An 11257-nucleotide genomic window follows, 5' to 3' on the forward strand; every position below is an offset into this window, starting at 1 on the left:
GGGGTCTGGAGTCGGGGCCGCGCTCAGCAGATAAATAGCAGCCTTATCTCATTTCTTTTTTTTCCCGGTTCTCATTCATCGGTAGCGGAGGGACGGCGCCGGGCACCGGGAGGCTGCTGAGCCGCTGCTCGGCTTCACAGGTGAGCACACGTCGCTGCTCGCTGTGGGATTGAATGGCAGCAGAAGAATGAGATTTAAAGGGAAGGAGGTGAAGCAGCGGGGACGCGGTTGCTCCGGGGCTCTACGTCGCTGGGTATTCCCTCCCGTTACCGTTAGCACGCAGGGTAACGGGGAGTATTAAGCTAGCGGCACGGCCTCGGTTTAAAAGCCACTTCATCACCTTTTTGCAGTGTCACAGTCGATGAGCGCTGCTGCCCAGAATAAAGCTCATGGTGCCGACGCGTCTTTTACCATCAACGGGAATATGTGACGGGAACTTTTCAAATAACAGGATGTGATTCAGCGCGAGACGTTTTATTCCTGTTGCTTATGGCAGCGGAGCCTCACGCGCCCTCAGCCCCTCACCTTATCACCGTCTGATGTGAGGAGACGAGCGCGTGCACGGGGCGCGCGCACAGCATCACTGTTATTACCCCCTCTCTCTTCTCATCCCCCCTTTCATAGAGAGAGAGAATGTATTTGTGCCTGACTGTAGTGTCTCCCTGTCTGTCTCCCTATACGACTGTCTGTCTGTCTATCTGTCATTCTGTCTATCTGTCTGTCTCTCTATCTATCTGTGTTTCTGTCTATCTATCTGTCTGTCTGTCTATCTATCTGTGTTTCTGTCTATCTGTCTGTCTGTCTATCTATCTGTGTTTATGTCTATCTATCTGTGTTTCTGTCTATCTGTCTGTCTGTCTGTCTGTCTATCTATCTATCTATCTATTTATCTATCTGTCTGTCTATCTGTCTTTTGTCTATCTATCTATCTGTGTTTCTGTCTATCTGTCTGTCTGTCTGTCTGTCTATCTATCTGTGTTTCTGTCTATCTATCTGTGTTTCTGTCTATCTGTTTGTCTGTCTATCTATCTATCTATTTATCTATCTGTCTGTCTATCTGTCTTTTGTCTATCTATCTATCTGTGTTTCTGTCTGTCTGTGCTGTATGTCTGTCTGTCTATCGATCTGCCTCCCCTTGTGTCTGTGCTGTCTCTGTCAGTAATGGAGTGAGGACAGATATCCTCAGATGAACCGTGAACTGTGCGCGTTGCGTTCAGGCTCCTGTTGTTGTCACAGCCTCTGGCATGTTGTGTTTGTGTCCTGACACACGTCCACAGTTGCTAAACCACAAATGTAAGAAACAATATTAGCTGTGATATAAAAAAGAACAACTGATCTTCAGCGGACACACCCACTTCCTGTTCAGACTCTTATTCTAACTGAACGTGGTTCTAATATCAGTTCTGATATTGCTGGTCCTTTGTGTTCAGTGTGTGACATGCAGCTGTATAGTTCACACAACAGCACTGGGCCATGTGATGCAGACCCATGGTGGGACTGGGGATGAACATGGAGAAACTCCTCATGGTTATTTGTTCTGTTTCAACCAGTAATGGCCGTAGTTACCATGGTGATTTGGTTGATCCCATATCAGCAGTGTTAGTGTTGTGTATTTATGACATGGTGCTATATTTCTACTTTTATTGACAATACAATAGTACATATATATATTTCAGTTACTGTGATCATGTAACAGAATTTTCAAATGGTTTCATCTCTAGTTCTAACACATCGTTGGCTAGATTCCTCAAAGGCACACTGGACTAAACAGACTGGCTATTACACACTCCAGGATTATTACAGCTGGTCGGAATTGTGAGATTATCCGTCAGATCAGCTGGAGGGAGCGGCGGGTGAATAATGAGTGATAATTTGCACTGCTGTGAGAGCAGAGTGTGCATCAGTCCAAGGACGTGAAGCTCATGACGAGTCTCCCTGTGTCTCCCTAATGAGATGTAATTGGCTACTGGAGCGGAGGGGCGTCGAGAACGATGACCTTTAGATCATCAGCCGCGCTCCATCCCCCACTGCTTAAAACGCTCAGATTAAACCTACGACAAGGAAGGAGCGAAGAAAGAAAGAGACCAGTCCCTGTTCTGCGTTGGTTCTAATGTGATTTAAGTAAAAGCCTTTGTTGTTGTTTTTTCCTGCGTGCTGTTGTCTTAATACGACGAACATTCCACCAATGAGGCAAGGAAACAAAAAAAAGGAAATGTGGAAATCATTACAGCAACAGGGACAGGGGAGGGATTTTATTTGGCTCCGTGTTAGGTCTCCTCTTGCCTATTTACTCAATTAGCTGTTACTGGTGAGTGAACACAAACCTCTAACAGATGATGTGTGAGAGGGAGGAACGGCCTCAGATGTGTGGCTGCTTTTATCCCCGTTTGAAAAAGGACTGTGCGTACGTCTGTTTGTGTTGCGTGCTTCTTACATTAGCTCATATAATGAAAACTACATTAGGCTGATGCTATTTCTATCCTCTACTAACTCTATCATCATGTGGAAATGAGGTTCTATAACAGTGGTAGCAAATTGGAGTTAGGAAGATTAATATGTTCAATATAAAGCTTTGATTTTCTGATCATATCTATAGTCTGAATGCTTACCTTTCATTGGTAAACAAAATAATACAATATAGCACATATGAAGAAACAATACATTACCCGGAATAACATTCAAATGTAAAGTGCTATGTGTGTATTCAGCTCAATGAGTCCTTAATTCCTCCTGTGTTGCCATTGAGCTGCATAATGAAGTTAGGGATTAACAGATTAACAAAGTGAAAATAACCAAATAAAGTAAAAAATAAACAAAGACATCGGTTGAAATGACTCGTGGCACATCAGCAGGAATCAAAGAGTTCATTTTTGATGCTCATCATGTGACACGGTTCCGTGACCTTCCTACTCTGTGATAACATAGAGACAAAGCAACACCACTGTGAAATAATGTAACAGGAAAAAAGATGATCAGGGTCTCTATGTACTTTGGCTCAGTCCACACTCGCCTGTTTAAACTTCCTTCTTTTCTTCAACTTTGTGAGTTTGTGCTCACATGATCCAAGTGAAGAGGAGGTGGAGCTGCTTTGTTTTGTGCCCGGCGTCAGGTCATCTGATGTGAAGGCTCAGAGAAACGCCCACTTACATCATTTCTATTTCTTCTGTCTTAAAAAAAAAACATTAATTCAAGCAAAAAAACATGTTTCACCCCGACAGGGCACAATTAAAGGGAGCACACTATCTGGGTTATTTTCCCTCGCTTCTTGCACACTCGGGCCAAACCATTACAGTTTGTGACAGTGGGGGATTCGTAACCAAGAAACACTTCTTTCATTTTGGTCAGTGAGGCTTTATCGTGCCACAGACCTCATGACCGTGTTATCGAGCAGGAAATGTCTTGCCTCAAACTTCCTGGAATGTTCACAGTAGAAAAATAGAATCAACCCTATGTCCCATTGAAAGTCTTAATTTTAGGAGATTAGATCAAAATATCCTTTTTCTAGAGAAAGGAATAAGATAGAATAATGACATGTTAACACTAAGAGAAGTAAATATCTTTTGTAATAGTGTTGCCCATGCATTGGTGCAGTATACGTGTGTGAGACTGGTGTTTGTTCAAGCCTTTGTTTCTGTTTTTGTGTCAACAATTTGTCAAAGTCCTCAAGTCTTCTTCACTCGTCACTATTTTCTCCTGTTGTAGAAAAAGAAGTCAAAGTATCCTGGATACAGGTGCTGCCATCTTCTGCCTTCGATGTAACTTGAAGGCAGAGTTTGCGCAGCAGTGATCAGGGGACAGACCTGCGGTATCAAGCTCCTGCCAATACATCTGCTCATGAGTCACCGATGGCTGTGAATCATGCTGTATCCCCCTGTATTTATAGCATCCAACAATTAAAGGTTCAGTTTGTAGAATGTAGTGACATCTAGTGGTGAGGTTGAATGTTACAGCTGAGTACACCTCACCTCTACCTCCCCTTACAAACACGAAAGAGACACTGTTGTTTTGTTGTCATAAAAACTCAAAAGGTGTTTAGATTGTCCACTCTGGGCTACTGTAAAAAACATGGCGGCCTCTGTAGAATATAAATTTAAAGGGTCCATTCTAGGGTAAAGAAAACAACAATTAGGACCATTTAGATTAAACACACTAGTAAAAACATCACTAGAATTATTTTATATAACATTTCTGCCACCTAAATAATATTACACACTGAAGCTTGAATTAAACCAAACTAATTAAAACGACAGAGACCATCTTAGAGAAAAATGTATCTGACATCTACTGAGGAGGGGGTTTATCACTTATTTTGAGCTAGACACCACGGGGGGATTAAAATGATTTGGCTTAATTTTTTTGGAACTGTACTTTATGACAATCTATGGGACCAAGCAGCGTCCTCTTTGAACCATAAAAAACAGTCCGCTCTACGCGGTGTCAGGGAAAGATGAAGAGATACTTTTGATACATAATAATTTTCAATTGGATTGTTGTGGGCTTTTTTAATTCCCAAGGGGTGTCCTTCCCCATGTGTCAAACGGCGACTAGGTTATCGGTCGCCCATCTGGCTGTAGAATCCTCAGTGTAATCCATCAGAGCCTTATTACAATGTCCAGTCTATGCTGCTCAACAATATAAAATCAGCCTGGGGGGATAGAGGGCTGCTCCTCGCTGCTCACTGAGGCAACCCAACACCACATGAAGGCTGCTGGGAGGAGAAAGCAAAAGTGTCATGCTTTTTTCTACAAAATTGGAATTGTGTGTGTGTGTTTGCATTTAATTGAGTTGTTTAATTAAAAAAGGCCAGGCAGTGCGGGCCCACCTTTATGTTTTCGGTTATTTATTTAAAGCTGGAGCCCCTTCGCAAGACCTGAACATTATCCTCGGTGCTCCCATCAGTATGAATAATTGACCTCGCTGACACTGGACACATTGTACCTTTAGGCACCCAAGGGACTTTCTTCACTGTGGATGGATGAGGGTTGACAGCGGGACACGTGTTGTGTGGAGGTGTCTGCAAACACACAGTGGGACAATAAAAGCACATGGATGACCGGCATGCCGTCCTAGGATGGTAGATGAATGAATAGATGGATGGGTGCTCAATGATAATGATGCCCTTTCCTGTGTATCCTTCTCTATGTATATGTTGCAGCTCAGGGGGCTTTAAGGAGTCTGTTAGATGTTGTGTTTTATAAACCAGCAATCAGACAAGAAACCAGGGGCGGGGCCAGGGGGAACTGACCCAAGCTGGAATCTGATTGGCCCTGTCAGTAAACTAAGTCTGTAAAAAAAGGGTCACTTATTTTTATTTTTTTGAAGAGCACAATGAACTTGAAAAAGGAACACTTAAATATATACTCATTGATGTGTCGCTTTGCTCAAAGCCACAGAGCTAACAGTAAACAAGGAATGACTTAGATGTGCACTTTACTGAATCCGGAATTGTCATTGGATGTTGAACATATGTGTAAATAATGGATCTTTTATGGCCCCTCCTCCCAGATCTGACACTGCAAGAATCAATTTGGACGCGTTTTCCTTTGTAACTTTCTTGATTGATTGATGAATCATTTGAGTTACAAAATGCCAAAGGATATTGAAAGATGAACATCACAATCTCCTAGTGGTGATATTTTAAAAATAACTTAACTACTTACTAATGCGCAATAACAAGTAACAACCAAATCCTTGGTTAATGTTAGCTCTATTATGTGTGTGTGTAACGGCAGGATATAACTGGGCTTCAGGCCGTAAGACACAAAATCTCATTCATATACTCAGTCTCAATTTCCTGTGTTGTACTTCACAAAGACTTTGCCGTCTGTATTATACTACATTGTAGTGGAAGTGGACCCTCCTCTTCTATCTAACTTTATTTATTTAAAGGTCCACTCTTAACCAATTGTACCGGGGAGTTCCTGCCAACCTGGAAACCTGCTGTCTCCTCTGTATCAGCTCCTCCCCCGCTCTAGAGGAGAAGATGATGTAAGAGTTGTAGTGATGTCATCAGGACTGGGCGATCGCAGCATTTATAACAGAAGGCCACAAAATAAAATCCACACTAGAGCTGTGGTGCTTTAAATATGTTTAATTGATTTACTAAGCTGCAATGTGGGAAATGTAGGAACCAAGGTTTTTACCAATCATTTTTCTGCCTTTCAATTTGTCAGAATTTTTCATTATAGAACCATTGAAAGGCATAAAAGTAATCATAATGCTGAATCTAAAACCATTTTTAGATTTCTTATTTCAGTTCTCCTAACCGTGGTTCTTCTTGAGCTGTGTTAGACACAACATAGAGAACATGTCCTTCAAATACTCGGAGGACAAATTCCACTCAACTCTTATACTGTGTACACTTAGGTATGTCTGTGTGTGTGTGGGTGTGTGTGTGTGTGTCCATGTCATAGTGAATAGCTGACACGACCTGTGTTTCCTCTGTTTCAGGACTGCTTTGGAGAATATGGATGAGACTCACCAGTAGCACTTGATGAATATTTTGAGCGCCTGTTGAAGCTGAATGATGGAGGGCAGCCGTGATGTGTCTGGAGCCACAACCCAGCCGCAGACTGACAAGCTCAGCGCAGAGGTCGGAGGAAGAGAGGTCCGTTGTAAAGTGGACGATGGAGCGACGCCACCCGCTCCCGGTGACTCCGGTGACAGCACAGGACTGACCAAAGGAGGCCTCTCTAACCTGCTGGAGCCTCCTGCCCCGTCGGTGGTGACTCCCACCGCCGAGTCTCCAGGAGGCGTGTCGCTGAAAGTTTCCACAACTGTGCTGCACCCAATGTGTCTGGGAGAGAGCCCACTGATGCTGCCCATTCACCTCCAGATGGCTGGAGCAGCCGGGTCCCAGCTCAGCCAAATGGGGGCAGCACCGTACTTGATAACAAGCCAAAGCCCTGTTTCACTTCCCCTGGTCCTGGATCAGCAGGTCCTCCAGCACATGAATCCCTCTGTCATTCCTCAGACCGCTAACTGTCCGCAGCTGCCGCTCCACAACAGCATCCTATGTCAGAATCCTTTGACATTTGGTTTACCTCCAGCTGTTGACCAGAAGTCAGCAGGTCAGACGCAGGATGCTAACCTGCTCTCTCTCCTCCAGAATCCAGCTTTTGCTGCCATCTTACAGGACCTCTTCTCCTCACAGGCCGGTTCATCCACCTGTCAGTCACCAGGCTCTACCTTCTTCCCCCTCCCTTCGCTCACACCTCCCTACACCTCCCCTCTGGCCCCATTGGTCCCTCCTGCCACACTTCTCGTCCCCTACCCTGTCATCATCCCTCTGCCAGTGCCTCTGCCCATCCCACTCCCCATCCCCATCCCTGTCCCTCAGACTGAGGATTCAAAGGGGAACATGCCAAAACCAGTTTGCACAGTGAGTAAAAGTACTCAGACTTCTCCAAAAGACACTACCTCTCCTTCGGTGTTGTCAAGCAGATACGTGCCCCTGTTGCAGCCACAACATGTGTCCCTGTCCTCACTTCCTGTAGAAGAAGGACAGGTGTTAGATCTGTCCATCAGGGCGTGTCCAGTTGAGCCAAAACAGGAGTTCCCCATCTTGCAGCAGGACAGCGTGCTTGACCTGTCAGTGCCTGGTGTGAGAAAAAAGTGTGTTCAGTCGTGCAACTCCAGTGGACGAGACAGAGAATTAGCTTTCCAGTCCAGTCAGGATACAAGTGGCACTTCACTGTCTGTTGAATGCACTCAGAATTTAGATTCCAAGCTCCTGGGCAGTCTGGCCTCACTGGAGTTCAGCCGGCAGCACAAGTGGGTGGTTGACAGCAGCTCCGGTGGGCCGGGCTCCCTGGGTCAGGAGGCGTCGCTCGGGGGGGCCGGAAACCTCGAGATCGTCAGCACCTCACAGACGGCCAAGGTCATCGTCTCTGTGAAGGACGCCATCCCTGCCATCCTGTGCGGGAAGATAAAAGGTCTCTCAGGCGTCTCCACCAAGAACTTCTCCATCAAACGGGACGGCAGCAAGGGGCCGTCCCTGCAGCAGCTCTATGGAGTGCCGTCGGCGTCCCAGGGAGAGCAGCACGACCCCAACGACCCTCTGAAGAAGGTCCCTAAAAACAGAGCTATCAAATTGAAGAAGGTCAGCTCGCAGGAGATCCACTTCCTCCCCATCAAGAAGCAGCGGCTGGCGGCGCTGCTCCCCAGGAAGTGAGAGCGCTCGGCAGAGGGGGATTAATTGCCTTGCCTCTCTCTGGTGATCCCTCCGGAGCTCGTAACATAAAACACATGTGGGGACATCGGTGATCAATCTCACACACTTAAATGTCCAATCAAAGCTCGGAGTTTGGCTGTTTCCGAAGGTGCGGCTCATGAATGTCTGACAGCGCGACGCAGAGGTTCCAGAGAAAACTGCTGTGTCGCTCTGTAGTGCACTACTCCAGTGTTACCCTCAACCAGAACCCTTTTTTTCCCTGTGTGGCAGCTTATTGGGCTCTCTGCGTAGCTTTGGAGTTTCTCTTTATAAATCTGAGATGTGAAAGAACAGTACTGACTTTATAATTACAACAAAGACACATGGGTTCCATTTTTCCATTTCGCCTCATGGTTTGTCTCCATGTGTCAGTTTTCTTTAAGTGCACTGACGTTCTTGCCGCTCGGAGCAGAGTGGAATCCACTGGCAGGCCGCGACCCAGACTGTTAAACTGTGCGCAATCGTCGGAAATTCTCAAAGTAATCATCGGTAGCTCGGTCGGAGCGATTCGGTCCTCTCTGATTGGCTGAGGGTTTTTAGCGTGACAGGTTAATAAGGACTTGGAGAGGCAACGTTAAAATGAGCGCTGGCAACTGTCGCAATGAAACACATTCTTACTTTGTTGAACAGCAGGAAAAAAAGGGATGTCTAAATTGTTTTCAGATTTAAACAACTGCCTAAATATGAGGAAAATGTTTCTGGAAAGTTTTGTTTTGTTCCAGTTGCTGGATGAATTTGCCTCACAGCAAGTGTATAAAGCAATGTAATCCCCTGCTCTCTCCACTCACTTATTAAGTGCATCTAAGCGAAGCTTGTGGACTGATTAAAACCAATTGAAAATGTGAAGGGGAGATGAAGTAGAAGGGGCCAGAGGAAATAATGTTGAGAGAAAATACTGTTCATATATTTGTGAAAGTGTGTGTTAGAAACAGTACGGGAGAGACTCCACCCCCCCTTTATCAAACATGTTGGTGAAAACTTTTGTTCCAAGTAGTTCATTGTCATTTTGATTGATTTGTGCAGCACAGTGTTTTTTTTAAACTTTCCCATGATAATGATCAGAGTAGTAAATGTGGAGCGTGTTGTCGTGTGTCCCTTGAGTTTTCCTACTGAGTGCACTTTGTCATAGTTTAGTTTGAAAAGTTACAGGGTGTCCAACCTTTTCTGCTCAGACTGTTGCCCCTTTGTGATTAACAGCATTTATGAAAATCTGTGATTTACAGGCCAGGAACTAATAACAGCCATATGCAGACTGTCTGCATGAAGGGAGAGGAGGTGGAAAAACACATGAAGCTCCACTTTATATCACTTCTTATTTATGTTGATGTTACTTAGGAGGAACAGTGTATCTTTCTTTGACTGATGTCAAAGCTCTTTTTCTCACCGTGAAGTAGTTTGACAATGTTGTACAGGACCTTAATTTATTGTTTGTACAACCTTTATTTATACAGCATGTGTAAATACCTGATGGTCAGTTAGGAGACAAAGTGTGAAAGGATGTCAGTGTCCGTCTCCTGCAGCAGCTGTGGTTTCAGTTGGGACGTTGGAGAAGAAGCTGTTGAACTATTGGCAGTTCAATGTTTGCTCACTGTACAGTTTGTGCTTTTTTTATATTGAAGTGAACTAAAATGTCCAAGGTCTACATTTCCATGTCTGCCTTTTCTTCATGACGTTTTCTACCTGAAGTTTGTTAGGTCAGAGGTCACTAGGATTCGTTCAGATAAGAATCAGCTGTAAAAAAAGACAAAATGTTTGTATTCACCTGGTTTCACCTTCCTCTGAGAGAGCCGAATAGGAGGAGGCTTCTCACGGTGGGTGAAGGTCTCAGCCGCCTCCAGCCGAGTGCTTCAAAAAGTGTGTATGGTCAAGTGCTGAGGATAAAATGCCGGATGCGATGCTGTGTTAAAACCAAGGCATGTTGACACTGAATTCACCACACACACACACACACACACACACTGCATGAAGTGCCAGTGACATAACACAAGAGCTTGGAGGATGAAGAGCGCCGAAGTGCAAATGACTCGTCTTCATGCTGCTGGTAATAATGTGTCTTTTCCACCAGAACCCGCTCCATCACGTTCACGTTGCTGTTCAGAGCGAGAAACACAAACCCCTCTTCATATCTGTGTGATCGAACAGATTCATTGTTATGACAGTCTTATTGCAGTCGTAATTTTTCTTGTCGTAAACACGAGCAGGTCTGCTTTCTTTCTCGCGTCTGAGAGGTAAAGTTTTAGAACAAACGTCCCACCGGCTGACGTGAGGAGTTCAGGGATGGAAATGCTGAGTTCTTCTGATTCGATGTAGCTCTTTACTCACTGTGCAAAGCGTGTGTGCTTTTTATGAGATGGACAGCTGGTTTCCTGAGTGAACTTCTGTTGGTAACACTGGTAAAGAAATAAAAGCAATTCATCAACTTTGTTCCCCTCTTTTTAAAAAGCATCCTTAACGCAAAAGCCCCATTATTTAAATCACTCAATCCAGATCTTGGATCTGCACCTAACTGCACTAACTCACTCATCAGTCCCCTAAACATGCCTGATTATTTTTCATCAAGGTCCTTGAGTTATTCTCTGAGAAATTGATGAAAATGTGGAAAAAGAAGGTGAATTTCTGTTTCCTAGAATCATTCCCCTTTCTGGATCTGCACAAGAACTGAATGAGTTTTCCCCTCGGTCACGCTCCACCCCTCCATTAAACTTTAGTGTGTAATCATGCTTTGAAATTGAAACCAACAGGGGAGAAAAGAGCACTCGAGCAAATTCCAGTGCGATAACAACAAACTAAAACAACAGATTCCATTGTTGAGAATTTTTTTTTGTATTTTTACTTTTAAGTGAAGTTTATGTCCAATCCATCAGCAAAGAGGAGACTGTGATAATGATCTAACTGTAGCCAGCCACAAGGGGGCCAGCCACAAGGGGGCGATCCAATTGATTAGGCAGTTACATGGAAGTCCATCAAGTAGTTTTTGCATAATCCTGCAAAGAATGGCGTACATGCTTTTTTCTTTGATTTATATTAAAAAAAAGGAAAATACAC

The 11257-nt window shown here is 44.4% G+C and overlaps 1 protein-coding gene across 1 annotated transcript; it reads left to right on the top strand.

Annotated features, from left to right (window-relative positions):
* Positions 1-10632, top strand: LOC128448296 (retinoic acid-induced protein 2). Its single transcript, XM_053430881.1, has 2 exons — positions 1-140; positions 6451-10632. The coding sequence occupies exon 2, from the start codon at positions 6524-6526 to the stop codon at positions 8171-8173; it is 1650 nt and encodes a 549-aa protein (XP_053286856.1). The 5' UTR covers positions 1-140; positions 6451-6523; the 3' UTR covers positions 8174-10632.
* The last annotated feature ends 625 nt before the right edge of the window (positions 10633-11257 follow it).

Source organism: Pleuronectes platessa, chromosome 9, assembly GCF_947347685.1.
Source record: "Pleuronectes platessa chromosome 9, fPlePla1.1, whole genome shotgun sequence".
NCBI lineage: Eukaryota > Metazoa > Chordata > Actinopteri > Pleuronectiformes > Pleuronectidae > Pleuronectes > Pleuronectes platessa.